This window comes from Rhinichthys klamathensis, unplaced genomic scaffold, assembly GCF_029890125.1.
Source record: "Rhinichthys klamathensis goyatoka isolate OS25496 unplaced genomic scaffold, OSU_Roscu_1.1 h1tg000769l_1, whole genome shotgun sequence".
NCBI lineage: Eukaryota > Metazoa > Chordata > Actinopteri > Cypriniformes > Leuciscidae > Rhinichthys > Rhinichthys klamathensis.
In genome coordinates this window covers 35,001-54,287 of record NW_026607169.1, presented here as the reverse complement: position 1 = coordinate 54,287, position 19,287 = coordinate 35,001, and the positions used below count along the sequence as shown (strand labels likewise).

The window sequence follows — 19,287 nt, the reverse complement described above, 5'->3', positions numbered from 1 at the left end:
TAAAGTAAAATCACTAAAAGTCTTCCTTCCGCTGGAAAAAATAGTCCCTGACAGTAACAGCAACAGAAGTTACATACATTATTTTGCCAATAGATGGCGGCAAACACTGTCTTAATGAGTGAGTCGGTCAGTAGAGAAGACTTTTACATGGAAAGGACTCAAACGTGTTATTCTACAGTCTTCGGATCAAACATGTGTTTGCGTTGCTAAGAGTGGTTTCTATGGGTGTTGTGTAGTGATACATAGAACCGTTGGGTGAAGCGGTCATCGTGAATAAAACACAGCTACTGACCAATCAGAATCAAGGATTGGAACTAACCGTTTTATAAAAGAGAATAAGTGATTATTTCAGGTGCCAGTAAAACACACTAAACATCCGCACATCATCACACACCCTTCACCTAGAGTCGGCATGGGGAACTTTCCATAAGATCGTCTCTCAATGCTAATCAAATCAGCTATTAGGCTAACTGAGCTAAAACCATGCCGACTCTAGGTGTGGTGAAGGGTGTGTGATGATGTGGGATATTTTAATCCCAAAGGCCGAGGGAACTTTATCAGGATCATAGTGTCCTGGATCATGAAATAACTGGCCTTTACAAATATAAATCTGCCCCTCTATGGGAGTTTAACACAGGGGTGTCCTGACTTATGACCCCTGAACATTTATTCATTTACGATACATTATTCATTCACTAAAAAAATTGGTGTCCTTAAAGGTTGGATTTCTCCTTATTTTTTCAATTAAGGCATTAAGATACATTTCCAAAATATGATTTTTTAACCCTCTTTTTAGACGACTTTAGCATGGGTGTGTTCACTTAAGCTAAGCACTGAATAATTACATTTTTTCTTCTTTTCTTTCATTTTCTCTCAACAACCTCACCATTTCTCTGATAGCTTATTTTTATTCCTTTCTTTTTTATCACATCTTTGATTATTACTATTGCTATATATATATAAAAATTGTATATATAATGAGAATTGTTCTACAAATATATTAGGAAACTTATAATAGATACACACACACTCAACAACACAATTTTACACACACACTTCACATAATTACATGTACACCCTTTCTGTTTTATGTGTTTTGTATTGATGGTATCGTCTAACTGTAATGTAAACTGCTTTAATAATAGAAAAAAAGGCAGAAAAGTAAATTATCAGAGAAATGGGTGTGTTCACTTATGCTAAAGCGCTGTAAGAAATTATATAAGAGAATAAATGATTGTTTCAGGTGCCAGTAAAACACAAGGGCATGTTGACAGGAACTGTGTTGAGTAACAGCGCCATCTACAGGACAACTCAACTCTATGTTTATATATGAAGAGTTTGGTTCCAAAACGCAATAAATCCATTTAGATTAATTTGAGTAAAAACGTGTTTTCTTTACCAAGAAAGTGGAAAGATGAAAACCATTATTTTCTGTTTCAAACTTTCACATAGCATTTGTAGGTCATAATAACAAAAAAAATTAAATCCAGGTTTTTTTTTCCAAAGATTTATTGTAAAAACGGATTATTTCCCCCCCCAAAATGCAATAAATCCATTTTTTTTTAAAATCAAAATGCAATTAATCCATTGAATCAATAAAAAAGTTTTTTTTTTCATATTGAAACTGTTGAAAATACACAACAATGTAAGTTTATTAGTATAATATTTTTATTAAGAACTGTAAAGAAGATTAAAAACATGCCTCGAGTGCCTCGTCTTCTTAATCTCCTCACGTAAATGATTTGATTTCGATGCCTTACGTTTCTCACCCACCGCAGAAACCACCACAGGTTCATCAATGCCGTCAAAATTATCCATTTTTTTGTTTGTTTGTTGATCGAAAAGTACAAAATAGATAAGAAAAACTAGGAAGCCGGGTGTATTTAAGGCGCTGCCGTTACTGTTTACATTGCGTGGAATGGTGCGTTGTGATTGGTTGAGAGTGGAATGGTGCGTTGTGATTGGTTGAGAGCGGATATATCGCATTCTGCAGAGAAGGGAGACTGGAGTTTGTCGCGGTTTGGAAAGAAAGGGAGAAAACATGACAGAATAACACGGCGGATATCGCATTTTACTTCAAATTAAACATTGACTTTTCAATACCAACCAGATACAATACTGATTTTTGCAGTAACTAATTTTTTTTAGAAATGGCGTTTATCGTGTTTTGGAACCAAACTCTTCATATCTACAGGTGAAACTGGAAAAATTAGAATGTGGTGCAAAAGTTCATTTATTTCAGTAAATCAACTTAAAAGGTGAAACTAATATATTATATAGACTCATTACATGCAAAGTGAGATATTTCAAGCCTTTGTGATGATAATAATTGAGATGATTATGGCTTACAGCTTATGAAAAACTTTTCACAATATTCTAATTTTGACTTTGGGGTTTTCATAAGCAGTAATCCATAATCATCACAATTATAACAAATAAAGGCTTGAAATATCTCACTTTGCATGTAATGAGTCTATATAATATATTAGTTTCACCTTTTGAGTTGAATTACTGAAATAAATGAACTTTTGCACGATATTTCAGAGTTTCACCTGTAATATGATTGATAGTCAACAAAACACACATACGCATTTTTTTTTTTTTTGCGTTTTAGGTTTTTTAACTATATTTTGTCTACATGTCAAAAAATAGATTTGTCTGACCATTATTTCAGGCTTTACAGGGTTAAACGTCATTTTGATAGGACGCAGAAAATTTGCTTCCACGTGTGACTGTTGAATTTACTTTGAATCTTAAATTACAATTTAGTAAATTATTGATTTTCTATTCAATTACGTCTTAAAAAAAATGGCCAACACAGTCACTACTAACTAACGCAACCAGGCCCCGCCCCTTTATGAATAATTTAAAGGCACAGTGTAACTAAAACTCCAGCTGAATTACCTTCAGGAGCGGATGGATCTTATCCACCGGCAGGGCTAAAGGGTTCCTCCTCTTCCTCTTCTCTATAGCAGCCTGAGCGTCTGCGATGGCCCATTTCTCGATCGGGTGCGGGAAACTCCTCTGCACACGCTCCTAAAGAGCCACAGTCACATATGAGATGGAGAAACCAGCAGAAACAGCAAGCAAACAGAGTTTATATGTGTGGGGCATCACAGGATAAAGGGCTGAGGGATGAAGCATGATCTTTCACACGGTACAATGCGAGAGAGAGAGAGATGAAGAGGGATTATGATGGCTGTGAAGATGAAGATGATGATGAAATCTAAGATCAGAGAACAAGCGGAGGGACCCGACCATGATAAACCAGCTAACCGGTTTAGCATGCTCTGTGGTTGAGGTCTTAACCACAAACTAAAGCACCTGTCCATCTCACAGCCGGCGTCTGTGAGCAACGACCAAACACACAAAAACAAACACGTGGAACATGAGTTAGTGAAGGTCCGAGCGCCGTCTGAAACGCTCATGGAGTCAGAAATGAGAAACACATTAAAGCCAGTCGCACAATAAAAGATAGATATACGTTATAGTGAGTCCCATGATGCTCGGTGTCTCCAAGCAACACGCCTTTCTTGCATCATAACTCTATGTTTGTCATATTTGGCTTGAGGGTGAGTAAATCATGGGCTAATTTTAATTTTTGAGTGAACTATCCCAAAGCCCGTCTACGGAGAGCCTGGCCACTCCCAATTAAGTCCTATTGTCCCGAGTTGTGGTTGTAGTTCCACCAGAGCTCCACTGGGGGCGATCGCCCGAGTGCAGAATGAATGGGAGTCTATGGGGCTAGACGGCTAAATGTGTCTCTCTCACCCGATTGCCGTTGAGAAATCTCAGATTTGATTGTAGGTTTTGCAAGTTCAACATGGGTTATAGGGCGAAAGTTGAATGAACGAGTGCTTATGTCCTTTCGAGTTCTTACAGGTTGAGTTGTTGTTGCCCATAACACGCTAATGGACGCTGGTTGGTCAGTGAAGGACTGATTACGACCAGAGACACCGCTTGATGGCATCCGAAGCGGGACTTAACTCTTCTAACACATGTATTTATTTACCTGTGTCAGCTGTGTTGTCGATGCCTCGAGAGAAAGGAAAGTGCAGAGCGCGAAAGCACCAAAGTGACTGAAGGATTGCCGTAAAGCAGTATCTCTGGTCGTGCGTATGACGTCATTGACATTTTGAAAAGACTTTTAAAAGCAAATAAGTGACTCTAAAAAAATCTAACACCCAGTAATCTGTCATTTCTTTGCATCTCCTTTCGAAAACAACATTCAAATTACTAGACAAAAAAATATATCCTGAGAAAAGTGGATTTTGAGGGGTTTCGCTCCATAGACCTCCATTCATTCTGCACTCGTCCTGTGAGCGCCCCCATGTGGAGCCGGAGTGGAACTGCAGCCAGTTCAGGAGCCGGACATTTACTGGGAGTGGGAGTTCTCCCCTTATTAGACATTCTCTGACTATCCCTTTAACGTTTCGGCGGCGGTTGTCATGGCGACGGGGTTCACCTCGACGTCCTGAACGGTGCGCGGCTGCGCCTGACAGAGTGTGTTGAGCAGCACCAGAATCAGGCCCTCGATGTACTGGAGCGCCTCCTGCTGGGACGACAGCTTCGGGTGCACCTGGTTCAGCACCTGAAACACACACACAACAACAACATGGTGAACATCCAGTGTTTAATGTTGTTTATGTGTCTATGTGGTGTTTAATACGCTTTAAGACACACCATGTGTAAGTTCATAAGTCGACAGCATTGCTGAGTATTTTCTGCTTAAAACTGCAGTGAACCAAAGACAGTCTCAAAAACACGGTTTGAAATCGCTGGTGTTTCTGACGTCACAAACGACCTTGTAACCAATCAGATCAACGTGTGATCGTCAACCAGTGGATCTCTGAGCTGAGGGAGTGAGTGGAGGCGGGGCTCGTTTGCATATTCATAGAACCGCGCATACTAAATGAGGCAAGGGTGTCGAGTTACATTCAAGATATTTTAAGGTATTAAGACTTTTTTGTCAAGGAGAAAACATTATAATAAGTCATTTTTATGATCAAAGTACAATTATTGACTACTGGGGGACTTTAAACACAACAGAACGAGACGCGCATCTAAATCTGCTCAGCCCGACACCAAATCCTCAAATTAATATTTGTAAAAGAACCATCACACATCAGCTCTATAAAAACATCAGTAGATGAAATGTAATGAAATAATAACAAGAGTGTTTGCAGTTCCCCGTGTCTGACCCGACAGAGCCAAGAAAAGCAGAGCAGACATCGGAGGATTGGGTGCGTTATGAGGTCAGGGCGATGTCATTTCCTGTGTTTTTGCACCTTACACTCTAACATGTTAATTTAAGCAAACTGACTGTAATGAGCAAGAAGGCAACACAGGTGTTTAAATATGTAAAAGAAAGACTTTCTTAATGTTCCCAATCTTTTTGGAACACGATTCACTGCAGGGTTGCCAAGTCCGTGGTTTTCCCGCAGAATTGGGCTACTTTTAAAGTCCCCCTGTAGTGAAAATCAAGTTTTTAATGTTGTTTATGTGTCTATGTGGTGTTTTTAATATGCTTTAAGACACACCATGTGTAAGTTCATAAGTCAACAGCATTGCTGAGTATTTTCTGCTTAACCTGTTAACTGTCACCCCCCTTTTTTTTGCATAGACATAAAAATCACTATCCAAACTTAAATGGTTGTAATTCAGGAATGCTTTGGAATATAGACCTATGGCTGGTCTTGTTTTAAAGAAGACATTTTCCAGATTATTGTAGAAGTCTAGAAATTGTACAAAATGACACAGAAAAAAAGTTATATAAGTTTGAGTTTATGAAATTGTGTAATGTAAAAATATGATGATTAATATTTTATATAAAATATATATATTACAAAATATATTTTACTCTAAAACTGCAAGAAAATTAAAGTAAAAAATCTGAAGTTGTATTCCAAATTTTAGGTTGATATCTCAAAAAAATGAGCTTTCAGTAAGATTTTATTTGGGCGCAGTACCCAACTTTTTCACTAGGTGAACACCAGACTCCATTACTGCCCATATAAGGGCGCCTCCATTTTCATATGTTTTGAGTAATCTGAACCATGTATTTCCATAATTTTCATACAATTTATGAAGTAGACATCCTATTCAGAAGTAGTATGGGTGGTTTGGCAGTATTTGATTTGAATTAAACCTCTAATAAATGCATAAAGACTACGTTATAGCGTTATAGCTCGCAGCCGCATTACAAATCGAGAATCCATACATTTTTCTTTATATTTAAAACATTTTCAGACCTTTTTTTCTCATAAAATGGAATTGGTGTTATCTTTTGAACTCATGGCATGAAAACAAACTGAGGTTTCTACCAATCTTTCATGATTTTTCATGTTTATTGTTATTTCAAAATAAAGGCCTAAATACTCCTAATGAATATGAAATATTCTTGTTGCAAATTGATAAATTTCTGCTCCTCTGTAATATATTTTAGATAACAGCCACCAAATATGAAAACTAGAGATTTTAAGCTTTCAAATGATATATAGTTTGGCAATATTACTTTAGGTTTTTACTAAGATATTATTGTTTTAAACATGCAATGGCAAATGGGCCCGCCGGCGGGCCCGTTTGTGTGACGTCACAAACGAGCTTGTAACCAATCAGATCAACGTGTGATCGTCAACCAGTGGATCTCTGAAGCTGAGTGACGGAGTGGAGGCGGGGCTCATTTGCATATTCATAGAACCGCATACTAAATGAGGCAAAGGGTGTCGAGTTACATTCAAGATATTTTAAGGCATGAAGAATTTTTTTTCAAGGAAAACACATTTAAATATGTAATTTTGGTGATCAAAGATGAGTTTTGGGATAAAGTTATTGACTACAGGGGGACTTTAACAATCTGAGCAACATCTACTTGTTGAAATAAAATAATCATTAGCCGAAATAACATAATATATAAAAAATATTATAATAATATTTTTTAAAAATTCAACTTATCAAGGCAACATTTCTCATTTTCATTTAGTTTAACATGAAGTACTAAAACAACTAAAACTAACGGGAAAAAATCTATACTGACAATATTAAATCTAACAAAACAACCAAACACTAATAAAAAAAATGACATCAAAATACTATAAAACCTAAAAATAATATTCATAAAAAAGCTATAATAGCATGATACTAAAATAACGAGTGTCTTTATTCTCCCTCCCACCTAAATCTGTGTGTGTGAGGGATTCGTCAGCTCCCACAATGAGATGCTTTTAAAAGCGCAGCCAGAAACATACAGCATGTGAGGGATTGTGGGTATTCTAGTAAAGCTGGCCTGAGGACGTCTTCCTGTTGAGACATCGTTCACGACACACACACACAGTTCCTCATGTGAAGTCTCAGTGTGTAAATGGGTTTCTGTGTGACATTCTGGGAAATCCTCAACACAAACTACCGACGCCAACTAAAGCACAGCACAGTGATGGACAGCTGTCAATCAATCTAAAACCACAACAAGCCTGACAGATGCATACAGTAGATCACAGAAATGCAGAATCAGCAGCGCTCATGATGCCATCACGTTCAGTAGCGACACACAACGCTCGACTTCACAGTTATGACAGGAATTTTACTCTGAGAAACCACAGCTAGTACAGGCCTGCGTTCACACACACACACACACACACACACACTTTACCCTGCTGTTCCACCGTACAGAATCCAGACGTCAGACGCTCGAGTACAAACACGGTCGGGTTACTGGGGCAAGAAACTCCAATAAAACTACTCTGATTCATCATGATCAAGCTGAGGAAAAAATAACAATTAAGTGCATCATAAAAATGTGAAAAAAAAAAAAAAAAATTTAAATAAAGCAATCATTAAAAGTTGCTTAAATCAAATATTTAAAATTAAAATAAGTAAATCATTTTTAAATAAAAATAATCTAAATAAACATACCCATGATACAAATGTATATAAATACAACATTTTAAAATAAGAACAAAACAAAAAAATACTAAAATATAACTCATAAAAATTTAAAATTAAATGAAGTATTTTTAAAATAAAACAATCACTTATTAAAAGTTAATTCCATCAATTATGTCAAATTAAAATAATTTTAAAATAAATCTTACTAATAAATAAATTAAAATATACATGCATTTAAAAGAGAACTAAAAATACAACTTTTTAATTAAATAAAAAAAATTAACGTACCACTTATTAAAAGGGTTAAAAATAAAACGCTATTAAAAATAAATTATTTTTAAAATACAAAATAAAAATACCTTGTAAAAGTTAATTCAATCAAATATGTCAAATTAAAATAAGTAAATAAAAAACTTTCTAATAATTAAATTCAAATATACATACATTTAAAATAGAACTTAAAATAAAATGTACTAATTAAATAAAAAAGTCAATTTTTTTAATATAAATACCACTTATTAAAAGAGTTAAAAAATAAAACACTTAAGTTAATTAAATCAAACAAATTTAGGATTAAACTACATTATTTTAAAATAGGAACAATTCAAATAAAACTTACTAAAACTAATAAAATCATTAAAATGTTAAATTTTTTAAATAAAATTAAAAATGTTAAATATTTAAAATTTAAAATTTTAAATAAATCGAAAACAAAAACACTAATTTAGTCGTTAATTATTTTAAAATAAAATTCATCAAAATAAAGCACCTACTAAAAAAAAGATAAAATATATTAATTGTTGACTAGCATTAATTTAACATCAGAGAACTATGAACATGTGAATGTGTTTTTAAATCCCTAAAAAATTACATTTTGAAATCTCAGAGGGATTGAAGTAAATATTTTAGCTCAATGGCTGATAACTGACTGGTTATTATGTGTTATTTTATATATTTTTTTAACAAATTCACATGAAATCAAGCCCTCTGAAGACAAGGTGCAGCTGGCTCCGGTTCTGTCTTCTGATTGGTCAATCCCGTGTTGATCTGCACCTGTAGAGACTGACTATCAGCCTCAGTTCACAAGCCATAGCTAGATCTACAAGTGAAGATGCAAGACAGAGAGCGATCTGGTGAAGGCAATTTTCTCACACACTCTCTCTCTCACACACACAAACTCACACACACAAATTTTAGCGAGTCTGAAACCGTGGACATGTGACGGACCGAGAGCTCAGGACGTTTTCCTTTTGCTTTCTGTTCCCATGCGCTTCAGACTCGGATCACATGCCTGACGCTTCATTCCCAGCATTCCTGTGGCGGCACTATGGCGTGCTGGTATTTAGTGGGAATGCACAGTACAGTATGCTGACAGTGTGTGTGTGTGTGTGTGTGTGTGTGTGTGTGTGTGTGTGTGTGTGTGTGAGAACAGCAACACACACAGTCAGCCTGTTCTCATTTACAATTCATGCAGCCACTTAAAATGTGCTTTTCTCATGTTCATTCGTCTTTAGTGTGTAATGTTATTCTCTATATCAGTGTTTCTGAACTCCTGAAACGCCTCCATTGTAGTCTTGAGTTTCTTCCGGGAACACGTCTCAATATTCCTCATTATAATAATTCATACGCAGAATAAAGGGGCGGGGCCTGGTTGAGTTAGTTAGTAGTGTGTTAAACTGGCGGTTATTGGACATTTCCCAAACACACTCGAAGTGCTCGACCAATCACAACACACTGCTCCAGCCGACCAATCAGAGCACAGTGTGCTTTTCAGAAGGAGGGGCTTCATAGAGACAGGAAGTAAACAGAGCGTTACTGACAGACTGGGAAGAGAGGAGCCGCAACAATGGAGAATATGAGGAGAATAATCAACATTCAAGTTCTAGTAGAGCCTGAAAACAACATCAAGACTTTGAAAAAGAGCATAATATGCCCTCTTTAAAGCATCTGTGCTGCAATATGGGAAAATATACACACGTACCCATACAGTCTCACAGGATCCTGTATAACAATCTACATCATCATCACTAGTGCTGTTTAAGTCAATCATTCTAGTGAAGAAATCAAACCTCTAACACGAGTCTTGCAGCGATTATAAAGACGAAGCCCACACACCTTCAGAAGGAGGACGGCACTGAAGCCCTTCTGACGATCAGGGCTGCTATTGCTCAGGCGAGTCTCTGCCGGGCCGTGATGTTTCGCTAGAATCACTGAACTCTGACGAGACGGAGACACTCTTCCGTCTGTCAAACACAACTCCAGCTCACACCACAGGACACGATCAGACAGACAGACGGACGGACGGATGGATGGATGGATGGACAGACAGACAGTAGATAGATAGAACAGACAGAACAACAGAAAGGATAGACAGAATGACAGGATAGATAGATAGATAGATAGATAGATAGATAGATAGATAGATAGATAGATAGATAGATAGATAGATAGATAGATAGATAGATAGATAAGACAGAACAACAGAAAGGATAGACAGACAGAATGACAGGATAGATAAATAGATGGACGGACGGACGGATAGATAGATAGATAGACAGACAGACAGACAGACAGACAGGCAGATAGATAGATAGATTGAGAGATAGACAGACAGAGACAGATGAACGTCAGACAGATAGATATATAGATATATATATATATAGACAGACAGACAGACAGACAGATATATAGATAGACAGACAGACAGAGACAGATGAACGTCAGACAGACAGATATATAGATAGATAGACAGACAGATAGATATATATATAGATATATATATAGACAGACAGACAGATATATAGATAGATAGACAGACAGATAGATATATATATAGATATATATATAGACAGACAGACAGATAGATAGAGAGATAGAGACAGATAAACGTCAGACAGAGAGACAGACAGATAGATAGATAGATAGATAGATAGATGAACGTCAGACAGACAGACAGACAGACAGACAGATAGATAGATAGATAGATAGATAGATAGATAGATAGATAGATAGATAGATAGATAGATAGATAGATAGATAGATAGATAGATAGATAGATAGATGAACGTCAGACAGACAGACAGTGCAGGGCTCGACATAAGCAATGGCCCGATGGCCCGGGGCCAGTAAAAGAGTATGTCGGGCTAGTTGGTTGGCCAGTCACTGGCCCGCGCGGGCCAGTGAATGGCCATCAGCAAAACAAACAGCAAACGTCATGATACACAGTGGCGCGAAGAGTGTCAATGTTACTTCAGGTTATTTATAACGTGTTAAAATGTCGAAGAACTACGAGGCTGATACGAGAAAGAGGACATTCCTAGTAGGGCTGGGCAGTAGGCCATATATCGAGTTTGTACAATATATCGATTTTTTTAAACGATATGGAATGAGGCAATACCGTTTATCGATACAGTAGTTTGATACGAGCACATCTGAAAAATATAGCGGAGGGCAGTGTGAGCTCCTGCAGTGAAAGAACATAGATAGTACAATTGTCCTAAACATGACACAAGCTAGTATTAAGCGCTTCAAAATAACTAGTAAGATATAGTTAACAAGTTTAAAGCAGCCCTGTCAGATGCTCTGACAGATACTGTTGCTGACTGACAGATAAATACTTGGGCTGTTTAATGCGTTTGAGATGTGGTGCTTTCCTCAGTGCTTAACTTACATTTCACGGGTATATTCTCCATCTGTAAATGTTAGAAAGTCAAACAAATATGTCCATTTCACTGTCAGGAGAGGACGAGCTTCTGCAAGTGAATCTCCGCTAAAATTCAAGCTTCCGTTAATGAGCGCCGCCGCGAGCACGCGCGCCTCTAACAGACGAGCACAATAAAGAGTAGCGCAAAAAATTCTGACTAAAATATACATGTTGCTAAAATATTTGTTGTTGGAGACAATAAATGTGCCATATGTGGAATTTTAAACCTACAAGTATATTCTTTATGAAAGTGACCATTATAATGGGGTAATCAAATGCAGGCTAAAATAATTAGTGTTTGCTTTTGTTTTTAGTTTAGCCTTTAGTCATTTTAAAAACAAAGTTTTTAGATTGTAATGTTACAATTTTAGAATGTAATGTGATTTGAACCACCTTTTTGCACATAATATAGCCTATTGCATAGCCTACATTACATTCCCTATATTTGTTTCCATATCCTTCAATTTCAACATTGTTTTGTTCTTCTTTTTTTCCATTGACAGCTTTTTTTAGGTCATAAATGTTAAACGAATGACAAAAATAATCAGGCAAACTAATATACTTTTGTTTAATTTCACCATTTTGAAGTGAAAATAGGCCTATGTAACGTTACTCATCACTCATGTAATGTAATAATTAGTTTACTGTCATTGTGAGGGGACAAGAAAAATTAATTCTAATGTATACAATAAATACAGTTTAATGGAAAAGTGCTTTTCCTTATATTTCTTTCAGGGCCAGTAAAAATAAAGAAGGGGCCAGCAAAACTCTGATCTACTGGCCCTGGGGGCCAGTGGAGATTTTTTTTTATGTTGAGCCCTGCCAGACAGACAGATAGATAGATAGAGATATATAGATAGACAGATGAACGTCAGACAGACAGACAGATAGATAGATAAAGGGATAGAGACAGATGAACGTCAGACAGACAGATAGATAGATAGATAGATAGATAGATAGATAGATAGATAGATAGATAGATAGATAGATAGATAGATAGATAGATAGATGAACGTCAGACAGACAGACAGACAGACAGATAGATAGATAGATAGATAGATAGATAGATAGATAGATAGATAGATAGATAGATAGAGATATATAGATAGACAGATGAACGTCAGACAGACAGACAGATATATAGATAGACAGATGAACGTCAGACAGACAGATATATAGATAGATAGATGAACGTCAGACAGACAGACAGACAGACAGATAGATAGATAGATAGATAGAGATATATAGATAGACAGATGAACGTCAGACAGACAGACAGATATATAGATAGACAGATGAACGTCAGACAGACAGACAGATAGATAGATAAAGGGATAGAGACAGATGAACGTCAGACAGACAGATAGATAGATAGATAGATAGATAGATAGATAGATAGATAGATAGATAGATAGATAGATAGATAGATGAACGTCAGACAGACAGACAGACAGACAGATAGATAGATAGATAGATAGATAGATAGATAGATAGATAGATAGATAGAAAGAGATATATAGATAGACAGATGAACGTCAGACAGACAGACAGATATATAGATAGACAGATGAACGTCAGACAGACAGATATATAGATAGATAGATGAACGTCAGACAGACAGACAGACAGACAGATAGATAGATAGATAGAGATATATAGATAGACAGATGAACGTCAGACAGACAGACAGATATATAGATAGACAGATGAACGTCAGACAGACAGACAGATAGATAGATAAAGGGATAGAGACAGATGAACGTCAGACAGACAGATAGATAGATAGATAGATAGATAGATAGATGAACGTCAGACAGACAGACAGACAGATAGATAGATAGATAGATAGATAGATAGATAGATAGATAGATAGACAGATGAACGTCAGACAGACAGACAGATATATAGATAGACAGATGAACGTCAGACAGACAGACAGATAGATAGATAGATAGATAGATAGATAGATAGATAGATAGATAGATAGATAGATAGATAGATAGATAGATAGATAGATAGATAGATAGATAGAGATATATAGATAGACAGATGAACGTCAGACAGACAGACAGATATATAGATAGACAGATGAACGTCAGACAGACAGACAGACAGATAGATAGATAGATAGATAGATAGATAGATAGATAGATAGATAGATAGATAGATAGATAGATAGATGGACAGATGAAAGTCAGACAGACAGACAGACAGTTTTCACGATTCCTGTTTTTCCATTCCCAAATGTATGACCTCTTCAAATTATAATGTTTAAGACTTTTCTTATAAGCATTTAAGACTTTTTATGGCCTAAATGTGATACAAGTGAATGTGAGTGTTTTTAAGATCCGCAGGGACGGTTATAGACCGCAGCCGCTGAAGAGCAGAGGAGCGTCTGATAGTGAACAGACGGAGGACAGGCGAGCGAGTTCGGGAGCTTTGCTGTTGCTATGGATTCAATGTCACAGAAAGCAGCAAGAAACCGCAAGAAAGCTGCCAAGCACAACAGTGTGAGAGTGTGTGTGTGTGTGTGTGTGAGTGAGTGAGTGAGTGAGTGAGTGAGTGAGTGAGTGAGTGAGTGAGTGAGTGAGTGAGTGAGTGAGTGAGTGAGTGAGTGAGTGAGTGAGTGAGTGAGTGAGTGAGTGAGAGAGAGTGTGTGTGTGTGTGTGTGTGTGTGTGTGTGTGTGTGTGTGTGTGTGTGTGTGTGTGTGTGTGTGTGTGTGTGAGAGAGAGAGAGAGAGAGAGAGAGAGAGAGAGAGAGAGAGAGAGAGAGAGAGAGAGAGAGAGAGAGTGTGAGTGTGTGTGTGTGTGTGTGTGAGTGAGTGAGTGAGTGAGTGAGTGAGTGAGTGAGTGAGTGAGTGAGTGAGTGAGTGAGTGAGTGAGTGAGTGAGTGAGTGAGAGAGAGTGTGTGTGTGTGTGTGTGTGTGTGTGTGTGTGTGTGTGTGTGTGTGTGTGTGTGTGTGTGTGTGTGTGTGAGAGAGAGAGAGAGAGAGAGAGAGAGAGAGAGAGAGAGAGAGAGAGAGAGAGAGAGAGAGAGAGAGAGAGAGAGTGTGAGTGTGTGTGTGTGTGTGTGTGTGTGTGTGTGTGTGTGTGAGAGAGAGAGAGAGAGAGAGAGAGAGAGAGAGAGAGAGAGAGAGAGAGAGAGAGAGAGAGAGAGAGAGAGAGAGAGAGAGTGAGAGTGAGTGAGTGAGTGAGTGAGTGAGTGAGTGAGTGAGTGAGTGAGTGAGAGAGAGAGAGAGTGTGTGTGTGTGTGTGTGTGTGTGTGTGTGTGTGTGTGTGTGTGTGTGTCGTCTCGTCCTCCACAGACGCTGAAACCACAGACGCTGAAACTGCAGCCAGCAGGACGCCATTTTGGATCTGCACACAGCCGACACGCTGGATTCTGATTGGCTGATCACAGAGATCTCAGTTCTGACCCGTGTGTGTTTCTCCTGAACACCTGCAGCTCAATCCAACTATCTTCATATTCAGACAATCTGAGATTATCTTGATTTATTATCCACCGATGAGACATTCATATTGTGTATTCAGTCATGGCGCACATCACCAAATAATAATTAGGCTTGTTATAAATCAAACAAAACCTCACAGGTCTCATAATTCTCAATATCACCACATATCGAATTAATAACTCCAACAACTATAAGTACGTCCAAGTTTATCAGCATACATCCAGATCAATCATGATATACACAATCAATGAAGAAAAAAGTGTTTATATCGTTGCAAATAATATTTAAATTATCGCACAGTGATATATATATATAAAGTTGATATGCAAGTATATCCAACTTTCTTCGCATACAGTACTCAAGTAATGATATATATATATATATATAGAGAGATATATATATATATATATATATGGGAATTCTGCCAGCTTGATTGTTTATATCATCACTAAATTTAACTATATTATTGTACAGATCTCTATAAAGTTGAATAATAAGCATGTCTAACTTTATCTGCATACATAGCCTCATGTAAAGCACTATATAGCAAATCTCACAATCTCGCTTGTATCGTCAACTAATTCAATTATGACACAAGTCAGAATTATGATTTTACAGTACATAGTCATAATTATAACAAAAAGTTTTCAATTATGACATTAAGTCAAGAGATGAAAAAATCATGACTTAAAAGTAGAAATTACAACATATTATATAGTCAGAATTATATGAAAAATTATAAAATTATAACATAATATATGAGAATTAGGACTTACAAAAACAAAAGATAACATAAGTCATTTTTATTAAATGAAAAGTAGAAATCATGCCATTAAGTCAAAAGTTGACTTTTCACCTCATAAATATGATGTGGTATGTCATAATTTTGACCATCGCATCATAATCATGTCTTTTTGTGTGATTATTGCTACTCTTTAGGTCATAATATTAATGTTTTATCTTATAAATATGACATAGTATGTCATAATTTTGACCATCGCATCATAATCATGTCTTTTTGTGTGATTATTGCTACTCTTTAGGTCATAATATTAATGTTTTATCTTATAAATATGACATAGTATGTCATAATTTTGACCATTGCATCATAATCGTGTCTTTTTGTGTGATTATTGCTACTCTTTAGGTCATAATATTAATGTTTTATCTTATAAATATGACATAGTATGTCATAATTTTGACCATCGCATCATAATCGTGACTTTTTGTGTGACTATTGCTATTTTTTAGGTCCTAATATTGACGTTTCATCTTTCAAATATGACTTATGTAATAATTTTGACTATCGCATCATAATCATGTCTTTTTGTGTGATTATTTCGACTCTTTAGGTCATAATATTGATGTTTCATCTTATAAATATGACATAGTATGTCATAATTTCGAAGTTGTCAGTCATAATAAAGATTTACCAAAGTATGTTTCTTTCTTATGTGTGTTCCATGCATTATATCGGTAAATTGCTCTTCAGATATCGGCACTCAGATAAGAGTTTGTTATCAGTATCGGCCGATGATAAACTCAAACAGTAAAGATCAAAGCACTGGCAACGACAAGGTCATGGGTTCGATTCCCAGGAACACGTGATCTGATTCAATGTAGATCTTTATTGCAAGTCCCTTTGGATAAAGCATCGGTCATGTATGAAGTGTGATTGACAGCTGTCTCACCTTGTTGAGTGACGGCACCAACAGTCCTCTCCATTTGGGCGCGTTCTCCTCACTGTAGAAATCATACTGGAAGGGCGCAGCCTGCATGACTGTGTGTGTGTGTGTGTGTGTGTGTGTGTGTGTCACATCCACCTGATCTCACACACCGGCTCAAAGCATCCAGCCAGAGGAGGAGGAGGAGGAAGAGCACACCTGCTTAATGTGACCATTTCATCCTCCAGACAGTCCGCCAGGCATGTGTTATCGATCAGACACCGATCAGATGTGTGTATCAGTGCGCGCGCATCTCCTCAGGGCTCCTCTGTTATCGATCAGATATCGATGAGGTATCGATCAGTCTGATCAGCGACTCCAGTCACAGAGCACATCTGTTTTCAGGACACTCGCTGTTTTTGATGCTGATGCGCGTGTTTTGATCAGATCTCAGTGTTTTATTGATCCGCGTTCATTCGGGCGGTTCATGAACATGCGCAATAAAACGCCTCCAAAAACTCTCTGCTCTCGGCGCGTTTCGCGTCAGCCGCCCCACACGCGCAGCGACAAACACACGAGCATCAGATGAAGCGCACAAGTCCAAACCGAGAGGAAAAACTGAAGGTAGAAAAGAAAGATTCTCTCCGCGGTTTGAAAGAGACGAAGCAAAAACACTGAGCGTGTGATGACGCGATGACGCACGGCGACGCAGGCGAAACTAACAGAGCGCCGGGACGCAGATCGCAGATCACTCCCGTCACCCGGAAAGTAAAACATAATAAGTATCAAATAATAAATAATAAGGATATAGCAAATTCAACAAGCATAATAATACATAATATTAAATATACATTAAAAAACAAAAAGTGCATGCTTACTTTTTTTTACATCTCTAAAATAGAATTTGAAATGGTTTGGATATACAGCTTGATTTTCTTTTTTATGATACTGATTTTTAGTTACTAAATGTGCTTTATCTCTGGGGTTTGTTAGAGTGCGATGACGCAATGACGCACGGCGCCGCAGACCAAACTAACAGAGCGCAGAGACGCAGATCACTCCGTCACCAGGAAAATCCTACATAGGAGTAGCACAATAAATGTGACAATTTTTCAAATATAGAACGTATAATACAATTAAAAATATTTTCATTACAAAATTATGTGCGTGCTCACAGTTTTACAGCTCTACGATTTTTTTAGAAATTACAATTGTTTTGGATTTATGCTTGATTTTGTGGCTTCCATTTCTAAATTAGTTTAATCTCTGGCTTTTTTCATGTTTTTTTTTTTTATGTATGATGTACGTCATTTTTTAAAACAAATTAAGGAGGGTTTACTTGATATTTACCCACCACAACACAATAATGATTATGTTTACCACCTGTGACGTCTTTCTTGAGAAACCATTGAGTTATTTGAAATACATATTCTTTGCTGTGTGGCAATATTACTAACGATATTAATATTATAAAAATAAATAAAAACTTCAGCGTGAATGTGATCACGTGACGATGAGCGGCGGCGCGCGCCAGTGACGTCAGTGCGCGTCTGGCGGGAATCTGACGGTTCGCGGAGTGTCAACAAACTCCTGAAGCGTTTCATACACATTTATTCGACCATAACGAGATTTATTCTGCTTATTCTCTTCCGTCGGTCGTGTCAGCTGTAGTGAGAGCGTCTCTCCCCCTGTAGTGTGTTCTGTTGTGCTGTTTATAGGTGGAGATATGCAGGCGTTTTTGAAAGGACCTTCCTCACAGAGTATTAAAGCTCAGAAACCTTCATCATCTTCATCATCATCAGGTGGAGAGAAGAAGCAGAGAGCACTTCCCTGGGTGGAGAAATAGTGAGACTTCATCATATCTGCATAAAAGCTCGATATTCATGTGATCTGACTGAGAGTTACTGAAATATCATATCAGCAAACGTTAAAAAATGAAACTGAATTATGCATTTTTGACCCGACGTGTGTTCATAGTTGACCTCAGATTTCACCTGTTCATGTTTTTGATCTCTTAATTAGCAGACCAAAGTGTGTGGATGAAGTGGCCTTTCAGGAGGAGGTGGTTGCAGTACTGAAGAAGTCTCTAGAGGGCGCTGATGTGCGTGAGGCGAATCATCAATGTCAAATGTTAATTTTATTTATATAGCATTATATAGCGAATCATCACAACTCACTAGGGATGGGCGATACCACTTATTTTGTTTTTGATACATACCGATACTTTAAAGGCCAGTATCGCCGATATGATGCCTCTAAACTGAACTTTTAAATAAAATAAAAAATCTTAAATTATTGAATTACTAAGAGTATAACTGGTAATGATACCCTCTTAACTTTATTATTTGAAATGCATTTTAATATTCAATACACCTTAATTGGAACTTATTCGATTTTTTTGTCTTTACACATGGTTAAAAGTTTACTTATAGTAGTAACCATGGAAATCTACAAAATATCGTAGGCCTAATTGAACTATGTCATTATAATGTCACTGTGATATCGATATTTTTATTTGAGATCGATACTCGACGTCAGTATCAATACTTCATATCGATACGCCCATCCCTACAACTCACGAGAA

At 37.0% G+C, this 19,287-nt stretch overlaps 2 protein-coding genes across 3 annotated transcripts in view; one reads left to right on the top strand and one right to left on the bottom strand.

The window, feature by feature from the left end:
- sos1 (son of sevenless homolog 1 (Drosophila)) overlaps positions 1-17,412 on the bottom strand; it is a 77,529-nt gene extending 60,117 nt beyond the window's left edge. For both annotated transcript variants that reach the window (XM_056243011.1, XM_056243012.1), the window contains exons 1-3: positions 16,731-17,412; positions 4,466-4,591; positions 2,905-3,036 (exon numbers count right to left, since the gene is read on the bottom strand). In XM_056243011.1, coding sequence (XP_056098986.1) covers positions 2,905-3,036; positions 4,466-4,591; positions 16,731-16,817 — 345 coding nt within the window. In that variant the 5' untranslated portion in view covers positions 16,818-17,412. The remainder of the gene's footprint in view (positions 1-2,904; positions 3,037-4,465; positions 4,592-16,730) is intronic.
- Positions 17,413-18,275: 863 nt separating this feature from the next.
- rfc4 (replication factor C (activator 1) 4) overlaps positions 18,276-19,287 on the top strand; it is a 9,066-nt gene continuing 8,054 nt past the window's right edge. The window contains exons 1-2 of the mRNA XM_056243013.1: positions 18,276-18,548; positions 18,726-18,804. Coding sequence (XP_056098988.1) covers positions 18,430-18,548; positions 18,726-18,804 — 198 coding nt within the window. The 5' untranslated portion in view covers positions 18,276-18,429. The remainder of the gene's footprint in view (positions 18,549-18,725; positions 18,805-19,287) is intronic.